At 36.9% G+C, this 26624-nt stretch overlaps 1 protein-coding gene across 1 annotated transcript in view; it reads left to right on the top strand.

The window, feature by feature from the left end:
• Positions 1–887: 887 nt before the first annotated feature.
• Positions 888–26624, top strand: part of LOC111145809 (neuronal tyrosine-phosphorylated phosphoinositide-3-kinase adaptor 2) — a 214021-nt gene continuing 188284 nt past the window's right edge. Inside the window, exon 1 of the mRNA XM_022501057.1 lies at positions 888–1108. Within this exon, the coding sequence (XP_022356765.1) occupies positions 888–1108 (221 nt within the window). The remainder of the gene's footprint in view (positions 1109–26624) is intronic.

A 26624-nucleotide genomic window follows, 5' to 3' on the forward strand; every position in this document is an offset into this window, starting at 1 on the left:
TACATCAGCAGGAGGTAGAAGTTACTATTTCCATCATTTTGTAGGTGAGCATCATATGTGTTGGTTGGAATTCTTATGTTTTGTTGTGTTTTGATTTGATTTTGGTTTTTCAGTAATCTGTCCTATGGTTTGGGATTTTAAACCTTCATGCAGCAGTGATAATTGTAGTTGTTACTGCTTGAATTACCAGACTGGTGAGGATTAATGTGATCTCGGTGACCTATGATATTTGAGTCATTAAGTAGGAAGCCATGATGGAGGACCATTTTGGGAAATAATGTTGGATCACAAAGGGATTATTTCCAAAACATATTATATTAGAAATGTGTATTTCCTTGATTGCTGCTTATGTTTTGCACAAATGGATTAGGTTTATAGATCTTAATTTAAAATTATAAGGAAAACACACACAATAAGAAAGTTCGTTCCAAATAATTATATCGTTCTATTTGAAACTGAGCAGGGAAGTCTTTATAGCAATTAGAAATAAATGAAGCTTGGATCTGATATATCTTATTGATATAAGAACACATTTCTGAGAAACAAAATCATGACGCTACATACATAAACCAAGCATTGATGTTGGCACACTGTATTTGTATGCTCATATTACCTTTTGGTGTGAGAGATTTGGCCTTTGATGTGTTAATTTTATTGGTTTGAGGGGAGTATTTACTACTCCACCAACATTCATTTACTATTTACTTCAAATACACTTGATGGTTTATAGTTTCTAATGAGACATTTTCTCTAAATGGATTCTACCATAATCATTGGAGCTTTGGACTGACAAGATATTAGGGTGAATATACAGTCCCTTGCTTTTTATCTTCACCTTTGATAAAGGTAAAATGTGTTCTCATCTTACAGGAAGTGTTCCTTTTTACATGATACCCTCCAAGATGATGAGTTCTAATCCTGAGGAAGACCCTTTGGACACATTTCTCCAATATATTGAGGATATGGGGATGAAGGCCTATGATGGCTTGGTTATTCAGAATGCATCAGACATTGCTCGAGAGAATGACCGCTTGAGAAATGAAACCAACCTGGCCTACTTGAAGGAGAAGAATGAAAAACGCCGGAGACAAGAAGAAGCAATAAAACGGTAAATATAAACAAAGTATTCTGAATCTTGTATACACAAGGAAATCGGTCAATTCTGCAAAGCCTATGATGTTATCACCTGGTCAGGAAGTGTGTTTACCACAATTAGGCTGGGTGAGACCGTGAAATTGGCACCTCAACTATAACAGAAACACAATTCATCCGACTCACAGGACTCTTGCCTTAGTTAACAAAAGTTATTTACTGGTGTGTTGTGCATATGGAAGTACATCTGGGACTGGGAAAGAATTCAGTTTTCTCTAATAAAAGCTCATACAAAACAACCTCTTGATAAAAGCCCAAGGGAACACATAAACATTTTCAGAGTCGATGTTTGATGAAAGACTCCACCTTAGTTAATGGTCTTTGTTTATAGTTCTTACTTTATAATAGTGCATCTTCTTAGATTATAAAAAGACTCATCGATAATTAGAATCATATGAGTCTCTGAAGGCAGGGGGAACCCTCAGTGTGCTCTCTATGCAGTTTTATGACTATTACATATCTTGTCTGGTACCAAGTGCCCCAGGTTTGTTGAAATGAAATGACTTTTATACTGCAAAACCTACAGCTACAAGCAAATAAATGCCAGATTACAGCTTCCAAATTGAGGCTAAATTTCCTGGGGCACTGAAACCCAAAGAAGGATATACATCTTTTGATTTTCCAAAGAATGTCATAGTGTTTCCGGCATATGTGTTTATGTGTGTGTGTGTGTGTGTGTGTGTGTGTGTGTGTGTGTGTGTGCACAGACAGTAGGGGTACTGGTAGAGGCATATTGTGTTATACAAAGTCTTATTTCTTCAATAATGTCTATTTACTAAGTGCGATGATTCAAAATTTGGAAAATTAATCCATATCAATTAGCTGGATACTAAATAATATTAGTTAAGCTATTTGGATATTTGGTGGATTTTTCATCTAGTCGGACATTAATAATTTGCTTAGTCCTGTGAACAAACAATATGATATTAGGGAAAAGAAATTATTATTTTAATGAACTATTTATTCTTATAATGAAACTAGATAAGGATGCACTACTTTAATCATTTAATGGCAAATAACTTCATATGAGAGGTTTGAGAGAGAGAGAGAATTGGAAACCAAAAAAGGAATTGTTATAGAGAATTATTCTGAAAGAGTGCTATCTTTTTATTTTGGACTATTAAAATGGAAATCTATGCATCACCAGGTATAAAAATGTTTGCGAAATTACATATTTGATAAACATTGTTGTGACTGCATACATTTAAGCCAATATGTTGTTGGGGACTATGTTATTTTTTTATTTCTACCCAATTTTAGTTGGTATCAATGATTCCCTTCTAGAATATACTAAACACCCTTTCTTCAGGACAATTTTTCCCTTTGGGGAGTAATTCAGATGGACTTCTGTGTGTATGCAAGCATTTTGCTTTTATGAGACTGGGTTTTCTAAAATTCATAACAAAAAGGATAACCCACATTGTTTTCTAAAACAGCTTCATCTCTAAAATGAAAGTTTTCCTGATTTTGGCATTAAAATTCAATCATTCATTTTTTCCTTTAACCTTAAAAATAGAATTATCTGCAGAAGTTTCATTAGATTTTTCAAAGTACTTAAGTGTGCTTATCACTGTGCTATTAACTTCTGTCTTTCATCAACAACCTTTAGAAGGGTTCTATCTAAAGATATTAAGACAGTGGACTGATCTTCAAATTGAATTCTGACTCCTCCCTGAAATAAGGATTAGACAAAGAGATTTAATCCTGGTCATAAGAAATGACACTGATCCAGGTCAGATAGATAGGACTCCTCACATCTGAGGTCAAGATGATTCAAGGCCAGAGGCAAACAATGAATGTAATAGGCACCATGACTGCTGATCTCCAAACTACAGTGTACGTTTCATGAGCAGAAAGATCCTTTTTCTATACAGTTCTTCCAGCAGGATCTAAAGCAAGTCTATTTTTCAATAAACATTTGCTGTTAAGTGTATTAATTGATTGGAGAAATACATCTTAAAATTTTGCTAAGTGCCAGGCAGTGTTCAAGACCTTGAGGTGACAGCAATGAATAGAACAAAGTTCCTGATACAAGGAAGCTACATTCTAAGAGAAGCAACAACACTAAACATAATTATATATAAATAAATATAACAGGTGGTAAAACAAACTTGGTAAAGGAGATAAAAACAGAGCCCAGGGAAGGCTCCTTAAATGATGTTTCAGACATTGGAAAAGTGCTGCCCAAAATGTGAGGTGTGTGGCTATTGGCGGGAAGAGAATATTAGGCAGAGGGAATAGCAAGTTTGATGTGTTCCAAGCAGAGGACAGAGTGTCACACAGTGACCAAGGCAAGGAGTGGGGGGATGTAAGTCTAGACTGGTAGAAGGCCACCAGATAATGGAGAGCTTTATAAGTTTTTGTGTTTTATTCTGAAGGAGAAAACAAAATTTGCTGAAGATTTTTGAGCAGAGGTGTAACCTGTTTTAACTGAACATTTTTATTGGGGTTACTCTTGCTTCTGGGTTGAATAGATGGTTGGGGTATGGCTAAATGTAGGAAGTCCAGAGAGACAGCCTTTGCAGTAATTGGGGTGAGAGATGATGGTGACTTTGACTTGGGTGGTAATAGAAAAGGTGGTATAAAATGATCAAATTATCGGCACTGTCAAAATTTTCTCATGATGAGATAGAGGAGTTGAGTAAGAGAAAAATAAAAACAAACAAAAAGATGGCTTTCAACTTTGTTTTTCTGTTGTTTTATGTGCATGTGTGCATATGCGTTTTGCTTTGCCTTTTGCCTGAAACATGAGAAGAATGATGCTTTCATTTAATGAAATGGCAAAGACAAGATGAGAAGTTTGAGCTAATTGTTGAAGGAATAAAAGCTCAGCTTTGGTATCCCAGTTTTGTGAGCCTTTTTGGATGTTCAAGTGGAGAATCTGGATCAGGATTTATGGTAAGATCGAAGCTAGAGATATAAATATGAGGGTCATTATAGTCTATAGATTTCAAGGCCTGAGTCTAATTGAGTACACTTAGAATCTAAAATTAGGGAGGGTTGGAAGAAGCACCCCTGACCCTTCCCTGGGGCACCTGAGTGCTTACATGATAGGAATAGTAGAAGAATCCAGGAAGAACAGCCATGAGAGAGGGGGAAAACCATGAAGGAAGGTGATAACTCAGAGTGAAGTCAGAAAGGTGATTAAAGAAGATAGATTTTAATGACTGGATCAGCTAAGTTCAAACCTGAGAATTGATGCCTCTTCCCACATTGGTGTTATTGATAAGAACAGTTTTGGTGAAGGTCTAGGGACAAAATCCAATGAGATTATATTCATGAGAGAGTGGGAAGAAAGGAAGTGAAGCAGAATATAGAGAACTATTTTGAGGGCTTTAAAGCCTAAAGAAATTCAAAAATATGGAGAGTGGTTGCAGTGGAAAGTGGGGTCTTTGGTACTTTGTTTTTCTATATATTTCCTTTAAGAAGAGAGAAAACTAGCTTATTTAAACTGCTGATATGAATGATTACAATAGAACGGGAAATGCTAATGGCTTAGGAACAAAAAGGAAAAATTACTGTGATTATGGACTTGAGTAGGCAGGAAGGTTTAGGATGTAAGGCATCTTAGAAAAAAAACATAGACTGTTCAGCCATCATAGGAGAAAAGATGGCCCAAGGTAAGGATGGCTGAGTGAGACTGAATGAATGACTAACCATCAGGCAAGGTCCTGAACCTGGTTCATCTTATTCCAAACACTGCTGTGTTACTGTTTCTGTAGCTGTTCATGTGATAGGATTTGAAGATGTGGTATGTGTCCCTCTATCGGTAACTCTACACACTCTTTCCCAGGCCCACGCCTCCACATGTTTTTCTGGAATCCTAATTTAAAGTGTAAATATCTTTGGAAAGGACAAAATGCTAGCAAAACCTCCTAAATTGTTAAGACTTCTAAATGTCTTTCTTTCCCAAAAGCATGGCCCATGTACAACATGCGGATATATGGATCTCTGGATATTGTTGGGGGTTGGGGTTTGAGAGAGAAATATCAGCAGAGCCAAAAATTCAATGATCAGACAGGAGGAGGGGCCCAAAGATCTCACATGACTCTGTGCTAGGGCTAACTGTGGTTCTCATAAGTTATCCCCTCTCAGTGTCCATTGTAATATCCAAATCAACCTTCTTTTGTTCATATGGTGACCAGTATTTTGGGATTCTGACAATCGAAAGCACAGTGATCTTTTACTTTTTCTTGTAGTACATTTTTGGAATTACTTCAATTTTTTTAATAGAAAATATGCTTTTAATATTTTTTAAAACCTCCTAGCAAGATTCTGGTCATGCAAGCATTTTGGGGTTTCAGGGTTGGCAGCAAAAGCAGAATACTCACATCTAAATTTAACATATATTTTAATATTTTTAACATGTAATTTATGTCCAGTTGTAAACAAAATTCTATATGACATTAATTAACATAGCTTAATCAATTAAAAGTCTTTAACATGTCTGCTGAATGCCTTCTTAAATATATGCTGTGATTTAATATATGGGATATAAATGCTGAAAATCTAAAGATGGGGCATGTTTGACCTTGAAAAGGCATTGATGATAATTCTCTGTGAAATATGCCAGTTGCAATTTCAGAAATGTGCAGACTGCCAAGGATTGCTTAAAAAATGGAAATAGGATTTCATATGATTGACCTTCTGGATCACATATGTGCCGAAATGCCTTTTGTGCTGAAGCTGGGAGGCTTAAAACACTGAGCTCTCAGAAAAAGAATATCCTCATCACTTTCTCAGTGTTGTAAGTCACTTAAGCTTTCTGAGTCCAATTCCTTATTTTTAAACTAACTTGAGCCCCCTGTCACTCTTAACTTTCTGGTATCTTTACTTCCGTTTCTCAAATGGGATTTTATTAAAAGGCTTGTGGGAAAAATTCTAAATAAATAAAAACAGTGATCCTGTTAGTGCTTTTTTTTTTTTTAGCAGCCCCAAATAACATTTGATGAGAAAGAATGGGAAAGAAAGACCGAAAGAAAAGTTAATGGAGAATGAAAAAATTATTTCAGTAGCTCATCGTTTCTGCTATTTTAAATCCTAATGGCTTTGTGCAGGCACTGTTAAATGAGATTTACTTTTTATTAAAAAGTCTGTAAGAAAACAAACACTCAAACCCTACAGCTTCCAACAAGTGAGCTCACTTGAGGGGGGTTACAGAAACCTAGTTTGTCATGTGTGGGGGTGAAAAGAGATGTTTAAGAAACAGGGATGATGGGGATGTTGAACCGCTGATGCAGCACAGGACCAGACATTAAGGGAGGCAACTTACCAAAGAGAACAGAATCTGGCCACAGACAAGTTGGAAAGGCAGTGCCTGTGTGTGCCTGTGAACATAAGGCCAGTTTCGGAAGTTCACTATGTATAGGTAAAGACTTATTTAGGATTCACTGAGGAGGAGAGGCGATCAAAAGAGCATCTGGTATACCAAGACCACATTGAGGTTTGAGGCTTCCTTTCAAGTGAATTTTTCTCTCTGAATTCTGGAGCTTGTCCTGACACTGTCTACTTTTACTATTAGCCACAGAATTTTGAAAACAATATAGACAACATCCCTTTAATAAAAAGCAACAAGAAAATGTGTTCCCAGTACGTGTTTCTCTGAGTGTGTTTTCTGTTATTTGACTGGGTTGGATTTCTTTTTTTTTTCCCTAATGAAACAAATATTACATTAGTGAAATTCTCCCAAACATTTGCAAGTCTGGAAGACAGCTCTCCACTAGAGCAAAGTGATTCTGTCACAAAGGACTACTTAGGCTGATTAGGAACATCTCTGTTCCCTGTGGATGCCCTCAAGGGACCTATGCGAGGTTATATTTCCTCTTTAAAAGTGACAGTAAGAAATGGAATTAGATTACTTACAGCTCCTTTAAAAAAATACATGCAATTGTGTATTAGTATGTATATATGGAAGTTATTTATATTTGAAGGTTACAGTATTTCTGTGAGTCAAAGAGAAACAAAGGACCACTAAATATCCTTTAAACCATGGAGGAAAAACAAAAATAAAAATAAAGAAAGTATTTGTTCTTCTTTTTCTAAAACACTGTTATCTAAAAAGCACATGCTTCTAATACCAGGGTTTTGAATTGGTTAATATTTTAAATGATTAATCAAGATATAATTACACAGAGAACTCTTATTATAAGTGAAATGTTAACAGTTACATAAATCCTTTCTAGGTAGTTATGGCTTCTGAAATCGTACTCATGATTTGTGGCAAGACTATATGGAAATAGAGAGCATTTGCTGAAGTGCATTTTTGTGAGTGATCTATCCATTCAGTGCCATATGAATACCTACTTTGGTCATGAATAGATAATCTCATTGGGTTTATTTAAATTCGAGGCATGTAGAAAAATGAAATATCCTCTTTGTATATCAAAACAGAGGTTGAAACACCATTGCTCAGGTGAGTTGAGAACAGTTAAATGAACCAGGGTTCAGAAACCGAACTGTGTCAACTCTTAAAAATACTAAATGTAAAATATTCTACATCTAGTCTTAAAATATTTAGAAAGACTCTATAGCTAGTGTAGAAATACTCTACAGTTAGCGAAAGCTCCTATGCTTAGAGCCCAGGAAACAAACTCAAAAAGCCCTCAGCCATAATCCTATCCAGAATGAAATTCAAATCTGCAGCATGTCAGGGTCTTGCTGGACTGCATCAGCTGATCTGATCTGATGTGAATTTCTGACCTAATTTTGCTGTAGGACTCAGTGCTCAGGCAGAGAAAACAAGGTTAATGTGTTGATAAGGGGGTGAGATTAAACAGCAGACAGTATCTTAATAACCCTCTCTAATTTCAGCTTCCTCTTGTGCTTGTGATTAATTCCAATCACTTTTGTATTAATCATTTCAAGGGACCTCAAGCTGCTTTGCTTGTTTTTATGTTAAAATCATGCATCCAGATTTTCTCTCTCTCTCTCTCTCTCTCTCTCTCTCTTTTTTTTAATCAAAGATAAACAAGATATCCAGATAATGGAGTAATTTTGGTTAAACACCAAATCTATGGGGAGATTTTTATTCATCAAACCATACAACCAGAAGACAGAATTCAATAATTCACCTTCTCCATCCCTCACTGGTTGCTCTTTATTGAGCCAGAAGTCAAATCTACAAGGCTGATCCTAAATAAATTGATTTATTGAAAGTGTTCCATGTTTTGTTTTGTTTTGTTTTGTTTTTCAGTGCTGGTGGGGAAAGTTAATATTAATGAGCATAGATCTAGGGACAACACTTATGCCCATTAATATTAACTCTCTCCACTTGGCGGAAGGACATCACATTGGTCCATCCTGGCCTTTGTGCCTGTTCACTGTGCAAATCAAAGTGCTCTCTGTTCTTCTAGCCTGCCATCTTCAGGAAGGGTCACCACAGACCTAATATGATTAATACAAATATCAGTAGCATTCATCTATTTACAATTTACACTGCTTCTGTATTTGTAATGAAGACGATTTTAAGTTTTTCATTCAGTCACCTACTGAGACAGATTAGAAGCCACAGAAAGAGGGGCCTTTTATGGCTCATTTAAGATAAGCCTCCTTCTCCTCCTCACCTACCTTCTTGGGAGCTATTTATGCTTGTGGTTTGTTTCCATCTGAATTAGATTCCGGACCTAGCCCTGACTGTAGATTTTAAGAATCTTAGTATGTATTCCATATCTGAAATAAATAGACAGATGTTGGCAAGAGGAAGGCTTTCAGAATATAACCCCACATGGGCCAGTCAGCATGAGGATTAAGCTTTCCTAATGCTGAGGAAATTGCAGCAAAGAGTAGACCTTCCAAACATCCAAACCTACGGCCACCCGAATGATCGAAAAGATACCGTTTGGAAAATTTCAGGTAATCTTTTTTTTAGAAGTAATGTTAAATATTTAGAGATGGTTATAGATTAATTAGGCAATGGCTTTCAGCCCAGGGCTGTTTTTTATACTCTTCTGGCCCTCAGAGGATAGTCTCAATCTTTAACTAAACATGGCCTTTGTGAAATGTTCAAAAACCAGATAAGAGAAAGAAATTATTACAGAGCAAGGCTATGAGTCAGATGATTTTTTAGCTACTAAAAATGCATTATGGCTAAGAGAACATGTCTAATGTAGCAAATGAAACTGCTAGAGACTTGAGTATGCTAATAAAATAGCTCCAAGGCTCTGTCCAACTTTGACTTAGCCTGAAGAAAACATCTTCATTATAAATTTATAGGTCACCTTGAAATTAATTTTAATCATGATTTGATAGAAGGAAAATCAGGCCCCCCCTCCCAAAATGGATTTTCACTTCAAATACATGTCTCTAGTTAAAAGTTGTTCTCAATAACACTCATATTTAGAAATACATGAGAAATATCCATGTCCATCCTAGAATATGAATATAACTAACCAGCCAGGAAGCAGAGGGAAAAAAAAAAAAGGCAGACTACTTTTTTTTTTTTTAAGAAACCACTTTCAATAGGATATACAAGGAAGATGCTTTAAAAATAAAAAGACCAGCATTTAAAATTCATTATTTTAATTAGTAAATTGCATTTTAGTCTTTGATTTGAGGCTAAGTATACCACTCGGCATAACGTGATGGTTGAATAAGAAATGAGGTTGTTCAGCAATGAAGAGCATTACCAAGGAGACGTCTTAATTTCCTATCAGGGTGACGTTTATGTGTGTTGCTTAGCTATTTCGTTTCCACGGGAATTTTTTCTAAAAGCATTTATTGAACATCTATTTCACGGCATGCATGCATTGTTCTAGATGCTTGGGATAAAGCAGCAAAGTCATAAAAACATTTGCCTTCGTGGGATTTACAGTCTTGTGGGGGTAGAATGAGGGAGACAGACAATAAGCTAGTGAGGTATAGAGTAACTTAAAATGTGATGTGTCTATGAAGAAAAGTAAATCAGAGCATTGGAGGTCAGGGGTCTGGGGAGAAGGCAATTTTACACGGATTGGTCAGGGAAAGGCTCACAGAGCATGTCACATTTGAGGGAAAAAGCTGTGTTCTAGGATGAGGAAACACCCAGAGAAGATGTCTTGGGTGGGAGCCTTTCTGGCACATTGGAGGAACCGACAGGAAGTGAGTGTGACTGGAACGGGGCAAGTGAGGTCAGAAGGAACGAGGTTGGATCTCGATAGAATATGGATGTCACTGTCTGGACTCTGGTTTTTACTCAAATGAAGTGAGATAAGAAATCATAGTGTTTCCGGAGGAAAAATGCCCTATCTGACTTCTGTAATTAAAAGGAGGGTCATGCTAGAGGCAGAAGCTGGAGCATCAATTGGGAGGCTATGAAAACAAACATTTATGAGGAGGGAGATGTTGGTGTGGACCAGATGGACCGGAGAGATGTGGTGGAATTGGACATACATTGTGAAGGCAGAGTGGATGGAATTTGGTGACAGGTTCCATGTGGGATTGAGAACAAGGTGGAAGCATGGCATTCCCATGAACGAGGATGGAAGGAGAGCAGACGAAGGGTTTTGGTGAGAAGGATTTTGGATGTACTAAGTTTGATATGTTCATTAGGCTTCCAATGATTTGTTGATTTTTGTAAGAATTAATGTTTCCTTTTTTATAATTTGTAGGTGAGAGATAGCATAATTTTATAGAAGTTTGAAATACTTTTATAAGACTCTACAAGTTATACAGACACACAAGCATTTAAGTTTGAGGACAGATTTTTTTTTTTTAAGTGTTTATTCAGAGGAGAGCAAGTGCCACAGATTAACCACAGTGAATGAACAATTGCCTTGAGGTCTCTCTATTGTGCAGAGTTAGTGGAGTTAGTGATCTTGATTCTGAGAGCGACATGATCCACTCTCAGACACTGTCCAGTTTAGTGCAGAGATAACAAGCCCTAGTCCTATCATCTAAGAATCAAGACAAAAGGCATGTAGGTGTAGGCCTGCCTAATACTTGGTAATTTTGAAGAGAAAAAAAAAGCTCCAAGGATGGGTTGATTCAATTATTAACATTGTAATATCCACTTACTACTTTATTACAATGACAGAGACATAGATAATTAGTTTGTTAACTGATGCACACTAGGCACTTTTTCTGTTCTTGCGTATGACAACAAACCAGCAGATGATTATCTCATTGTAAAAAGACAAATTAGAGTAACACTGTGTTTGGGGGTGGGGTGCAGGGGAGCATAACTGAACAGTGGAAAAATCCTGGGACACAGACAAAAGTGGGATGAGTAACTATCTTTCCCAGCTTCACTGAGACCCGTAAAAAAGTTCCTTCTTTTCTTTTTTTTTTTTTTAAGTTTTTTTATTTGAGAGAAAGAGAGAGTGAGAGAGAGCATGAGAGGGGAGAAGGTCAGAGGGAGAAGCAGACTCCCTGCGGAGCTGAGAGCCCAATGTGGGACTAGATCCCTGGACTCCAGAATCATGACCTGAGCTGAAGGCAGCCCGCTTAAACCAACTGAACCACCCAGGCGCCCAAAAGAGTCCCTTAACTCTTAAGGTTAAGTTTATTCATTTGGTAATTAGAAATAACAATATTCACCTTTTTGTATTGTTCAGAGGAATAAAGATACAATACACGTGAAGCAGCTAGTGGAGTAGCCAACACATTGTTGCTGCTTAGAACTGGTAATTGATATTGTAAGGGCCTATTCAGCCAGAGCAGCCCCACCCCGGTTGAACTGCCATTTTGTTGTAAAACTTAAATTGACTCTGCCCCCCCCCCCCCAGGGGAACTTAGTTAAAAACAAGTACCGGAAACCAGTCCCAGGTAACAAAGTCCAAATACAAGGATGGGTCAGGCCAGGTGGCAGTATTCAATCAGTGGGGGTGCATACTGTCTCCCTAGCTACCAAGGAGTATGGGCCCCCGCCCTTTGGGAGCCTTTTGGCACCAATCCTAACCAAGGTGTGATAGGCTGGTTCAAATGTCTACTAGGGTAAATTGTAATTCAATTGGTCACCTAGTATCACTGTAGAGTTTCCCGTGTGTGTTACAATTTTATTGGCCACCTGTGTGTGGCCAGGCCCAACCACATGGCCTTTGCTCTATAAAATTTAGTCTGGAAAGCAGGGAGGGGTCGTCCTCTATAAGGGGCAGCCCCGACTGGTCTGTTTGACGGTCGGTCTGATTCTTGATGCTTGTCGTAAAATAAAGCTTTGCTTGCCCTTTGCTTTGTATCAGTCTCGCTCCTTTAATCATGGACCCATTATTGGGGTACCCATTTTGGGGGGGACCTAACAATATTGTTGTTAGAATTAGTATTATTATTACTATTATTGCTTTTACCATCATCATTATCACCTTCATCTTTATTACATAATGTGCTTATATTAATAGTGACATGACATCATGTCCAAAAAGGTTCTGCCTCCCTTTAGGGTAGAAAGCAACACAGGGAAAGAAACAAGTTAGCTTTGTTGTTAGCTTTGACAAAGTTGTTAGCTTTGAGCATTTGCAAATGACAAGTATACTCAGGCCCCCAAATGTGAATTTCCTACTTTATCAATCTGTTTCATCTTCTTGATGTGCACACATTTTTGTTTTTTCTCCTCAAGTTGTTAAAGTTATATGAGGGCTCTTAGAATTTTGACATTCAAATAGATTCAAAAGGTTGCAATAACTGGTGATTTTAGTTTTAATTATTAAACCGGCTTCTAAGAGCAGAGAAACTGTCCCTTGAGTATAGCAGGTTTTGAAACATTTGTAAATCAAATTGCTTTGAACTCGTTTGGTGTGCTGACAATGGATTTCCCAAGGGAATAGTAAATAAACTGGTATAGCATGTTAGTTTTTTAAATGTAATTGACTAATGAATTTCCAGATATTTTCAGGGAACTACCCTCAAAGTTTTTCCTCTTGGCAAAGGAGCTACTACATTTTTACTCTTTTCATGGAAATGCATTCTTTCTGCGAAACTACCATAACTTTTAGTTTAAAGGTAAACGGAAAAAGAAATCATGAATCATGAAGATAAAATGACAACTACTTGAAGTCAACAAGAGCTACATTCTAAAATATTTTTTGTTCTTTTTGTTATTGTTGTTGTTTTAAGACGGTTTGATTTCTCTGGAGAACAATCTTACTTTCAACATTGCATTTACATGCTAAAAGGTTTCAGCTTCTTATTGGTTTGAGGATTTTGGGGAAGGTTAGCCCAACAATAGTGCTTAATTGCCCTATGCATGGAGAAAGAGCTCGTCTTTCATGCTAGTTGACGTGGTAATTGTAACTCTGATCTCGCCAGCTCTTTTTGAAGAGAACCAGAATTGCATGGAGAGACTTGAGACTTTAAGAATTTTCCTACTGGGATTCTTGACCCCCTAGGATGCTTGTTGTTACATTGTCACATATAATTTTTTAAAATGCCTGTTATGATACACAACTGAAATAGTATTTGTTTTGGGGAGAAATGACAAACAGAACTGAAAATGACTTGTCAAACAAGTTATTTTATAGATCGTTTTTAAGGAAATGTTGCTTTTCCAGCAGCTGGTATTTTATTTTATTTTGGGAAGAGATGTCATTTTGTGATTAACAAAAAAATGAACAGTAATGGAGGGTTTTTTTGTTGTTGTTTTGTTTGTTTGTTTGTTTTAAATGATGAGATATCTTTATAGTGATCAGAGTACCTATAGAGTCTTCTCTCAGGAGATAGGGGACGGCTTCCTTTTTTATCATTCTTCCATACTTGGTATGAAATTATATAGAAGGCAAAGGTATGAAATTATGTAGAAGGCAAACTCTAAAGTGTTTTAGAAAAAAATCATTGCAATTAGTGTAATTTTTTCTCCTCTGCCTACTAGACTCTGGATAATGAAACAAAGGGTTAAGAGATCAGTAGATTGTGACTTTTCTCTGGATTTTTATTGAGCTCTGTTTGAATTCCAAAACCTCAGCGAGCCCAACCCTCAGCTTACAGAGATCAATACAAATATCATGTCTTATTTAGGAAGAAATTCCATGAGCTTTAAACCCCAGTTAATGCAGACGCATTCATTTCTAGAAATCAGTTCTTTGAAATACCAAGTTTTATTCTCAGCTTCTTTTTTTCCATATAATTTTCCTTATATTTATTCTTAGTAACTTCTTAGGATTTAGATTTATCTCCTTACTTCCTGTGTTTCATAATACTTTTTAATTCTAATCTGGTTTGTATATGTGTGTATGTGTGTACTCTGATCGGTTTGTGCACCATTATTTAAAAAGCCTAGGTGTTTCAAATAAAAGTAGAGAGGAGAAACAGTTTCAAAACATGGTACATGGTTCAACAGATTAAATGGGATAAAGAGAGATGGGGGAGGGACAGAAAATGACTGCCCAGTAAAAGCCTTTTTAGCAAATCATGCTGAATCTCATTAATAAAGAATACGTCCACTAAAGCTGTACAATCAATCTGCCATGTGCATTAGTGATGTCTAGTTCAATTCAGGTAGATAAATTGTTCCCTAAGTGTTGGTCGGCTCCCACTCAAATCACAATACCAATAATACATGCCATGCTGAATTTCTCCTGACGCATGACGAATTTTTTCCACAGGGTTAGACTAAACTAAACAGGTGAAGGAGAAGAATGATGTCTGTCCGAATGAACACCACCACCCACAGGGAAAAAGGACAGACAACTAGAGAGATAAGCAATGGACAACTACACTGCCAACCCATCTACCAAAACCAAACCAGCAGGGAGCAATCCAACTAAACCCCATTGCCAAAAGTGTCAGCTTAAAAGTACTACCAGGAAGGGATAGTCAACACAGAGTTTGCAAAGTCAGATGAGGACATTAGTGTAGCACAGACATATCCATCATGGGAAAACAGGCACAAGACAAAGAGGATAAAAGGGAAGGGAAAACGGATTAACTAAATGCCTCCATGAATATTTTAATTACAGCATCTTAGTCTGGGTTCCACCCATGAACAATTCTATTTAATGATAGCTACCATGACTAATATCCTTCCCCATGGCTCACTATCAGAAGCCTTCATCATTAACAACAGATACTTTTTAAAGGCACAATATAGTATGTCCTCATGAGGTTCTTTGGTTTGAGTCGACATCGCATAATTATTCTGAAGAAGTCCATTGGCTTCTTATACAGCCTGAAAATAAAAGCACCTGCTTTTGAACCCATAGTGTAAGGGAAAACATTCTACCACTTCTTACGAGATTAAAAGTCTCTGAGGGCATACCATGCATGGAAGGGAGCATTTTGAAACGAAGTGGAAATCCTAAGCCTGAGCTGTTGTCTGATTACTTTAAGGTGGAGGAATGAAAGATTATGATGGTATTCGGTTTTGGGGAGGTAGGCCGCTTGTGGATTTATCATTAATTCTGTGACCCTATCTGCCCAGGCCTTTCTGTTTCAATGTGACTTAGAATTCTAAAAGGAAGTCAGCTTCCACAGTCCCCCATGTAAATTGCCTTCAGCAAAGAACCTCTATCCTTAATTTAACACAATGGGCAATCTTGATTTGGAACAGACTATGGTTTAGTTAACATGAAAACAGACTGACCTCTGTCACCCCAGAGTTGAATGAGAAACTCAGTTCAGGTTTGATGGCATGTGTGAGCTCTTGGAAGATAAGCTGGGGGAAAAACTGAAATGGCCTCAGTGAACATGTAGAGGACTGGTAAAATCCCTCATATCCTGGCCAGATTTTCTCCTAGACAAATGTATGCATGTTTATTTTTTAATGATGTTCTTTAATAATGTATGCATGTTATATGACCTCAGTCACACAGATGAAACCCCATTTTAATGAACAGGCTCAAAATGATCAACCTGATACAATAAAAACTATTTCCATGTGCCAACTAGCATGATTTGTTAGTTCCTTTTGAAAGCATGCTTGGAGGGGTGGGGTGTGGAGGGAGAAAGGGAACTTTAAGCAAGCTCCATGTCCAGCTCAGGCCAGAGATAGGGCTTGATCTCACAACCCTGAGATCATGACCTGAGCTGAAACCAAGAGTGAGATGCTTAAACGACTGAGCCACTCAGGCACCCTGTTAGTTCCTGAAAAGGATGCAATGTATTCGGCAAACTATTCGTACAAGAAATAGTATGTAGTAGATACACCTGCTACTTCCAACACCTTGAACAGTCAAATGTATTTAAGATCAGACCTGATAGATCTCAAAATCAACATTTTTTTCCATTTTTGTTTGCATTCATATCTGAACTTTGGAGAAAAAGAGTTTCCTTCACCCTTTTCAAATTCATTAGGAGAGACTGAAGAAATGAACTAAGGAAATGTTACTTTGTATTAAACAATGAAAGGGAGACAATGAATTAATTAAAGTTTTCATTAAATTATTTTTTTCTCAAGTATAAGTACTTCAGATTAATCAAACATCCCATTTGTGTACTTTCCCTAAATGTTCTCAGCCTCAATTTGTATTATTCAAACCCTAATTATAATTCCTGGGCAAAGCAAATAACCACATATATAACACAACTCAAATTCATATAGACTGTAGGAAGAGTCCTCTGTTGTACATGGCTTATATATTAGCATATGAAGATTTTAAATTTTTGAATAATGACCTTTGAGAACAAGAGTTATGCTTACCTGATATTTTATTAGAAACATAGAATAAATATAAAATGAAGCCAAAAAAAAGGGAGGAAATTATAATTTGAGGGAATTCTAAAGCCCTCAGGTTTGACTTTTATAGTTTAGACAGGTAAATATAAATAATTGTATTGGCTACCATTGCACTAATGATATTTATACTGCATATATTTATATGTGGCCAGGTTAGGACTTGGTCTTTCTAAAACCAAAGCATTAGGTAGAAATAAATTAGATATAAAGTAAGGACAAAAATGAAAAGGGAGAGTAGAGGTCAACAAAATTTTAGCCAGGTCACTGAAATGCCAGACTTTTTTTCCTTCTTCTTCAGTCTCTCAATTTATAAGTAAGTTTACAAAATGCTTAAGAGTCATTAAAATAATCCTTGCAGTTTTTCATAAAGTAAACCAAAAACGATTGGAAGCTACTTCCATCATACAAAAAGTTGCATGTCTCAACTGGCACTTAATTGGTACAGTAACATTGCTTTTCTAGAAACCAAACTTTTGACAACTTCAACAATAGTTTTCATGGAGAAAACTTTCATGAAAAGGAGAGAGAAACACACAAGGTGCTTGGCAAGTTCATGTCAATGGAGTGACCATGTCCCTCTCACTATGGAGCCAATGAAGCAGAACCCTACACAGCCTTAGGGAAGGCAGCAGGTGCATTCATACTAATGCACATCTCCCCAACAGTTTATTTCAAACTAGTCAGTTTGGCATATTGGAATTTTTACTTTTATTTTAGTTGTTTCCTTGTCTGTGAATATGGTGCTTGTGAAGGTATGTGCTTCATCTACTGATGTTTTGATGGATTATACACTGAGCATTTCTCATCAGGAATTTATCCAACAAGTAAGGGCACTTTGCTTATTAAATTGAGGTCTCATGTTAGAGGCCATTAAGCAAATTATTTAGTGCCTTCTGCTTTGGAAGGCAAGGGCACAAGTACAGTATTTTATAACTGGTTAATTTCATGCTGCAATTAAATTCTTGACCCATAGTTAGAATGGCAAACTTAATGTGAAGGGGAAATTAAAAAGGGTTTCCATCGTGCAGTTTCTGTTTGAAACGGACATTTAAAAAGAATTCTTTCTAATACATTTAAGAATTTGCATCTTCTGTGCTGTGGTAGGATGGAAACTACCTGTTATGTAGAGAATAATCTGAGCAGAACTGAATTTTGGGTTTTAGTTTTTTTTTTTTTTTTTTTTTTGGATTGTATACAACCAGCAGGAGTTGTATTATAACCTATTTTACCTTAATGAAGGCAATTTTGGATGATAAAACTGGACTAAATCAATATGCATGTTATATAAATGTCCAATTTTCAATTTGATGACTAGATTAAGAGAAAGTGGAATTATTTGTGTGTGTGTGAGAGAGAGAGAGAGGGAGAGAATATTGAAATGCAAACTCAAGTTTATATTCATTACAGTGGGAAACATACAGATAAAGAAAAAAGGAGGTAATTTGTCACAAATTCTTTTTTTTTTTTTTTTTTTTTTTTTTGTCAGAGAGAGAAAGCACAGGCAGGCAGAGTGGCAGGCAGAGGGAGAAATAGGCTCCCTGCAGAGCAAGAAGCCTGATGTAGGACTTGATCCCAGGACACTGGGATCATGACCTGAGGCGAAGGCAGCTGTTTAACCGACTGAGCCACCCAGGAGTCCCAATGTCACAAATAAATTCTTGATAATTGAAGTCAAAAGAAAATTGTAATGTGTTAGTTCCATATTATACCTACCTGTTGGCTTTTTTTTCCTTTCCTTTTTTTTTAAACTTATTTAGTATTTTCATTTGAATCCATTGTAAGGTGTAGCAGTTAACAGTGTAATCTACAGTGTCAGACTTCCTTCCAGGCCATATTTTGTCCCTAACTTCTTCTGGCTGTGTGATCATGGACAAATTATTCAAACTCTCTGGGCTGCAGTTCTCACCAGGAGTGATAATAATAGTACCTATAGCTTAGGATGTTATGAAAGAAATCAATGACATCAGGCATACAGAGGGTTTAAAAGAGAACTCACAGTAAGCATTAACTGAGTGTTAACTTTTTTTTTTAAAGATTTTATTTATTCATTCGACAGAGAGAGATCACAAGTAGGCAGAGAGGCAGGCAGAGAGAGAGAGGAAGAAGCAGGCTCCCCACCAAGGAGAGAGCCCGATGCGGGGCTCGATCCCAGGACCCTGGGATCATGACTTGAGCTGAAGGCAGAGGCTTTAACCCTCTGAGCCACCCAGGCGCCCCTGAGTGTTAACTTTTATTCACTAAAATATACACAACACAAGGCAAGGGCTTTGCTTTGCTTAGTACTGCATTCTTAGCCCCTATAACAATAGATGCTCAATAAGTATATTTGAATGATTGATTGAATGATCGTTTGATAATATGAGACCTTACTTACAAATTAATAGGAAGTTAATAATATACTGTCATTTCAGCAGATGCTAATTTAACCCTTACCCTGTGAAAATACTTCCTTTGGTATAACCATAAATCTCAAAATTATAAAATTATTCTTTTGGCTTCCATGTTGGCTCACTCTTTATAAAGTAAATGAAGAGAGAACACATTAATATAGTCATACTAGTATCAGTCAATTTTGCTTTTCTTTGAATGATTTATTACATCCATTCTCAATAAAAATTTGGTAAGCACTGTCCTTTTAAGGGGATACCTAAGTGAAATAGAGATGTGAATTGAATGTGGGAATAAGCTGGCAGCAAACTCCTATTTTACATTTTTTTCTTAGATTTTGATTAATATGTAACTTCATCTAGCAGGAAAGTGGTATCCTGGAGTCATATAGCAATGTTGCTGAATTTAGAATGAGAAAAAAGACTAGTTTCCTGTATAACTGGCCTAAATTATTTCATTTAGTTTAGATTTTAGATAGAAAACAGTTGGGCCATAAAATGTGGAATCTTGGGATTAAATAGTTAAAAAATCTGTTAAAGATCTTGAAACAGAAAGGTTTCCTCTCATCCCTAAGATTCTCTCCACAAAACTCCAAAAAACGTAGATGAATATTAAAGGATATCCAGACTGTCTGCATTTTTAGTGTTGCCCAGATAATCACCATTCAGTAATTAACACCTAGGAAACTGCTAACAAATGGATCATTTTTTATACAATACTAATGGGCTACAAATAATGGCACTCCATCAAACTGTGTAATTTTTGTCAAATCTATTTATCCTCAAAGCATCTTAGTGTCCTCATCCATGAAAGTCACAATCACAATGCCCACCTTGCCAGATGGTAGTGAGGGTTCAATGGAATGTCAGTATCTCTAGAGGAGCCACTATTCTTCAACTATAGAGGACGTTTAGTTCCCCTCAAGTCCTGCCTCAGCTCAGGCTTATGTATTTCACACCATTTATGACCTTGCGCTTTGGGTGGGTCTCTATGATTATTTCAAGACTAAGTTCAAGAGTCATCTCTCTGAAAATCTCTCTTGTCTTCACAGACATTAGTTGTTTCCTCTAATTTTCTCTAAAGCACTCTATAATTCTATTCTAAGCTTTAATGCATCTTCTATAATAATATCCATATGTAAAATTAAAAGTGAGTAAAAAATAGCCATATGTGGGGCACCTGGGTGGCTAAGTCTGTTAAGTGGCTGCCTTTGGCTGGGGTTTTGATCCCAGGGTCCTGGGATTGAGTCTCATGTTGGGCTTCCTGCTTAGAGGGGAGTCTGCTTCTCCTTCTCCCTCTGCCCTTCGCTCCTCACCACCCCAACTTGTGTGCTCGTTCCCTCTCTCAAATAAGTAAAACTAAAAAACAAAAAAAAAAACCCAAAAAAAACAACTCTGACACAGAATGGCATTCAAACCAAAGAAAGTGTAAAAACCTGGAATATTTGTAAAGTGATCTATACTTTTGCTGGACTGTCTCAAATAGCCAAAGGGTTGTTTCATCCTGGAAACCAGTGACTGTTCTTCTCACCTACAAACTACTAATAGACCCCATACCATGCAATCCAGTTTCTCCTCTCTCTACTCTCTTCTCTGACTTTAAACTCTTAATTGCATAGATCAACTACCTGTCAGGATTTGGGGGATCTGGCAGGGAAGCAAGAGAAGTTGATTTCTCCTCCTTCAGTCATTGGGCAGTATCTGAATCCTGCACAAGAGAGCAGGTCCCTGGGCTGGGATGTAGCATTCTTCTTCCTTGGGAAGTGAAGAAAAGAACAATGTACACAATCATTTATAATTTAAAATCTTCATTTTTCTCCCATCCATAGTTGCCTATTCCTTTCTCTTTAGCGTTAGATAGATTCCTTCTCCATATAGGTATTGAGATGGAGCTTGGAATAATAAATAGGAGTTCTGAAGATAATTTGGGAGCTCTGTTTCTTTTTAAGAACCTCCTCCCTTTGTCTGTACTTTCCCAATCAGGTACCCTTTGGTCTACATTTGTAGGTCGTGGTTAGTGGACTGTAAACACATGGTGGCAACCACTCAACTTTGCTATTGTAGCATGAAAGCAACTTAACAGTATTTAAACTATGAACATTAAAGTGTTCTAATAAAACTTTATTTTTTAAAAAAGCTTATTTATTTATTTGAAAGAGAGAGAACATGAGTGGAGAGGAAGGGCAGAGGGAGAAAATCTCAAGCAGACTCCCAATGAGTGTGGGGCCTGACCTGGGGCTTGATCTCACAACCCATGTGATCATGGGTTGTGATCTAAGCTAAGCTTACCTGAGCTAAAACCAAGAGTTGGATGCTCAACCGACTGAGCCACCCAGACACCCTAATAAAACTTTATTTACAAAAACAGGTAGAAGGACAGATTTAGCCCATGGGCCATAGATTTCCAAGTCTTGTTATTCTGTCCTCTGGTTTTGTTGATCTGATTGTCACCTTCCAGGTCAATTCTTCCAAAGGGAACTTCACTGGTATTCTGTCCTCCCCAAACATGAGATTTGAAAGCATCGAGAAATGGGAATTAGAATTGTACTCTCTGTGGAATTCTCTAGCTGGATTATTGATCCAGATACAAACTAAAACTTCAGTAGAACATTGAGAGAGTTTTTGAAGTTCTAGAATAGCTAGTTTTCAAGAATGTGCTTAACATAAACAATAATTTTAAAGAAATGATAATAGCTGCTGACATGGGTTTTATGCTTATCTCATACCAGGTCCTGTCTTTTTTACATGCTACGTCCACCTAATCCAGATTATATTCCTATGAGTTAGATCCTATAGTTTACTCCATTTTATAGGTGAAGAGGCGGAGTCTCAAACACTAGGGAATTTCCAAGATCTCATGGTGAGTGGCAGAATTGGGGTAGAGCTCAGGTATACTTGATTTCAAAGAACAGTTCTGGAAAAGAAGAGAATAAGGAGGGTCGGAAATTATGCATTATCCTGGGAAGGGGATTAGAGATGAGAAATTGTCCTCCTATCAGTTGATTCTACTTGACCCAATCTGGCAGTTCACCTGGGTGATGTCAGCTGGATTCCAAATCCATCATCTGACTAAGCTTGCCTTTTACACGGTGATACTGTGGAGAGTCAAGAGTACCTCTGAACACTCAAGAGGGACCCTGGAGTCTCCAAAGCCATTATCTAGTTCTCAGGGCAGCTGTTACATAAAATTTGTAACAATGTTTTCAGATTTTCACAAGTTTCAACACACCTGGAATTTCTTGCAGTGTCTGTGACATTTTGAAGGAATCCTTTTCTTTTGAAATGAACGTAATCAAGTAGCTACAGATTCCTCTATAATATAAGCCTCAACATAGGAGAAGAAACAATGATCTATGGTTAATATATGTTTTTGAATTGTATGCTGATAATCCATTGACCATTTCATGATAAACTCTTCATATTTGAGAACAAATAACAAATGAGGTACCGCATTTGCTTACAGAATTTAGTGTAAGTGCTGAATGTTTAACCAAAGCCTCTTAAATCTTCCTCTTCCAGTGATTTTCTTATAGAATTAATTTGAATTCTGGTGTATCTATGTTAGAGCAGCATATCAGAAAGAAAGGGGGGGAAAAAAAAACCTCAGTTGCACGCTATGTACTTACCATGGCAACCCCAGCATCACATGGTGCACATGCTAGTCTGAAGGCAAAGAGCTTCACAGGCTCTTAGGCAGACACACACACCAGCCTCCCAGCCATGTGACTTTGCCTACAGTCAGCAGCCTTTGCCAAGAAAATGTGTCAGCATAAACTGATAAACTCCGGGTTATTCTGACTCCTGCAATTCTCTTGCCTTCTTTAGATCTGCTCACTCATCTTCTCTCTTTTTCTTCTTCCCTCCCTCCCTCCTCTTCTCTTCCTTCCTTTTGCTTATCTTCAGTGCAGAATGCAACAGTTAAGTATTTATTTACCATCTTAGATTTTTTCCAAATAATTCTTTGCATTGAAATCTCTGTGATTGGACAAAAAATATTTGCTGTGTGCAGGACCTTACTAATGTTCCTATCAGTGTCTTAGAAATTGAATAACATACAACCTTTGCAAAGACTGGGCAAAAAACCCCCAGAAATGTCCATAGCAGAAATGATTGAAATTGGCACAAACTAATGAAATTCTCTTCTTCAATTGAATGAAGGGATATTATTTGCTTCACCGTTATTAGCATCAAAGTTATGTATTAAGTAAAAAGTGATTTGCTCATTTGATTAAAACCAAAACCAAGACTAAAACAGGGTTAAGTAGAAAAAAACAAAGTAAACAAAACAAAATTTTAGACCATGTGATGGATTTCACTTCTATGTCTTGAAAACCATGATGGAAATATGGGCTCAATCTTCTTCAAAAATTATTTGAAATCCCAGAGGACCACTTTAACACACTTGGATTAAACACATCATAGTTACATGCTCTCTATATGCTACTGCCAGAGAAGAATCAAACCACCAGCAAACTTTTATACTTTTATACTTTTTTATACTATTTTTTATACTTTTATACATTTATACAGCAAACTGTATATTCTTGACATCCTTTCAGAGTTTCAGTTTATATAGTGACTTAATTAACAAAATTCCATGTTTTAATTCCTTGCTGGGACTCTGCCTCTCTAGTTTAGCTTCAAGAATGTAAAGACAGCAGATTTTACAAACAGACAACTCCCAAGATCCTATGTACGGTAGTTAATGAATCTTGTGATTTGTGGTAAAGCTTTTGAACTGCAAGGGAGTCCATTTTCAGTTTCCAATGCCAGTCAATCAGACTCCAATGCTATTTCCTAAGTAATAACGTTTATGAGCAAATGTTTTTAGTTAACAGCCATTGAATAATTGTCTGCCTCTAAGCTCTCTCTCTCTTTCTCTCTCTCTCTCTTAAAAATGAGCTTGTTTGCTTGTGACCATTTTGGAAATGATCCAGAACAAAATATCATTAGCATGTTCCAGGAACTCATTTGCAAATGCATTTATGCATTAAAAGCAGGGCCATATTGCATCTTCTGTGAAAACAGAAAGGGGTTGAGGAATTGAATATAGGAAGGGTTGACCAAAAGTTTCCACCAATGAGAAAAATCTCACGTTCATTAAAACAAACAAACAAACAAAAAGAATCTAATGTAAGACAGTCATAAATGATGTTTCCAGCTAAAATACATACTGCAAAGATGCATGCAGGGCCATGTAAAATTTATGATGATAATAGTTTTTAAAGGTCTTGTCTGCAGAGGCTGATCATTGATCTTGTACACACATATTTGTACTGTGCTATGCATATATATTCAAGTTTGGTTAATAGGAAAGATAATATAACATCATCTTGATACCTATGTTAAGATATCTTTCTATGTTGGGGCACCTGGGTGGCTCAGTGGGTTAAAGCCTTTGCCTTCGGCTCAGGTCATGATCCCAGGTTCCTGGGATCGAGCCCCACATCAGGCTCTCTGCTTGGTGGGGAGCCTGCTTCCCCCTCTCTCTCTGTCTGCCTCTCTGCCTACTTGTGATCTCTCTCTCTCTCTCTGTGTCAAATAAATAAATAAAATCCTTTAAAAAAAGATATCTCTCTATATCTCTATATCTATATCTCTATCTTTATCTATATCTGTCTCTTCTTTACCAGACCATCTTCTTGAGAGCTGAGCCAGCTCTGATTCAGTCCTGCTTCTTCCAAAACCCTACTTCGCCAGTTCATCTTTTTAAACAAAGAATGAAATAACCTTGATTTAAGTAAGATAGAAGACTATTTCCCTCCCATACTATCTTTTTGAGAATCCAAGCGTAAATAGTCTGGGGCTCATATGACACCTCCACCATGTTTTGTATCTAGACTTCTTCATGTTTCTGTGGTTTGTTCATCTTTCTTCTCCTTGCAAATTCCTTCTTGTGATCTAAGACCCGTATCTGCTCCATCTTGTCCTGCCATTTTGCATTTTAACCACCAGAAAGGGACAAGGATAGTCAGGTTCCTTTACTTAAAGCATGACCCAAAATTGCACACTGCACTCATTACCCATGACCTAGTCCCATAATGACACCTAGCTACAAGGCATGCAAGGAAGTGTAGTTTTTAGCTGAACAAACACACATTGAGGGAGCATATTGGAGTTTCAACCACAGCCATATTCTAAGGTAAGCATTTTGTACAGAGTGCGTAGAACATGTAAGTTACTTAAGGCCTAATGAATATTTGAAATTTTAAAAAGCTTATTGGCCCCAAAATACCAAAAAAAAAAAAAAAAAAACAAACCCACTACAAAATATGATTTCATGAATATCTGGTAACATATTTATGATCTCTAATTAGACCAAATTCATTAAGTTTTTAATTCAGTATTCATAAAAGGCCATTTATTTTAAAATAATATTTACATTAGATTGCCTTCTTCTGCCAAAACTTTAGAATATACACACTTGCTGAAAAATTATAGTCAATCATAAATTAAATAAGAAATGTATGGCCAAATATTTTCAAAGAGGAATTTTTTTAAATATTCAAAAATTTTATAGCAAACATTATATGAAATGTAGTATGTGTATACATTTTAGTTTGTTCCAGAAAAGCTGATTAGGAAGGCTCCAAAGGAAGTGACTTAATGGTCTTCAAATGGTTTTTCAAATGGTCCTCAATAAATGATTTTTTAAAATGTTACAGTCAAACTGTATAAGTCATAAAATGTCAGCTGTTTCATTAAACTGTATTTTATGGGATATAGAACTGACTGCTAATAAAATGAGTGAGAATAATATGTATCTCTATAATTATCAAACCATGGTCTAATATATAATATTTTAATAAAAGAATAACTATCATCCAACCACCTGTGAGTTTCTCCTGTTTAGTGGAAAGGGAGGGTCTTTGTGAATACTGAAGAGAAGCCCTCTTTGTGCTACCTTCAGAAAAGGGGAGGAGAATGTGGTCAGGTCTTCTGTGATATAAAGGATGCTACAAAAAGGCAGATGAGTATCCTGTCAGGATGCTGTAAGGGATGGCATGGGGAACAGCTTGAGTAGCCTTAGGGACTGTTGTCACTTTACCCTTTGCAACAGGAGCTTTGTAGGGGGCTTGAAAGCTGCTTAGGAATTTCTATCCACCGATAGCCACCAGAGCACCAGTCCTTCCACACATAAATTAGGGGAGTAAACCTATTTCTTTCTTGGAATTCTAGCAGAACTTTGAGTATTTGGGGGCAAGAAGGGGCTCTTCATTGAGTTAGCAAGTGTGCTATTGTGTAATTACAAGGAGAGAATTAGGGGAAAAAATAATGCTTTAGATTCCCATGATGGGAGAAGCAATTCCTTTATTTGGAAAATGTTCATGCATTCAACCGATACTGATTGATTGATCACTTTGCACCTGCGTTACTAAGCACTGGAATGTATGACATGAACTTGGAGGTGCTCTATTAAACCAGCTGGTATTTCCTGATGATGAATTTTCTTTGTAAACTTTCTTCTCTGAAAACTGCACATCATGTCATTTCATAATTGAGAAATA

Source organism: Enhydra lutris, unplaced genomic scaffold, assembly GCF_002288905.1.
Source record: "Enhydra lutris kenyoni isolate GAN:26980312 unplaced genomic scaffold, ASM228890v2 scaffoldscaffold1, whole genome shotgun sequence".
Classification (NCBI taxonomy): domain Eukaryota; kingdom Metazoa; phylum Chordata; class Mammalia; order Carnivora; family Mustelidae; genus Enhydra; species Enhydra lutris.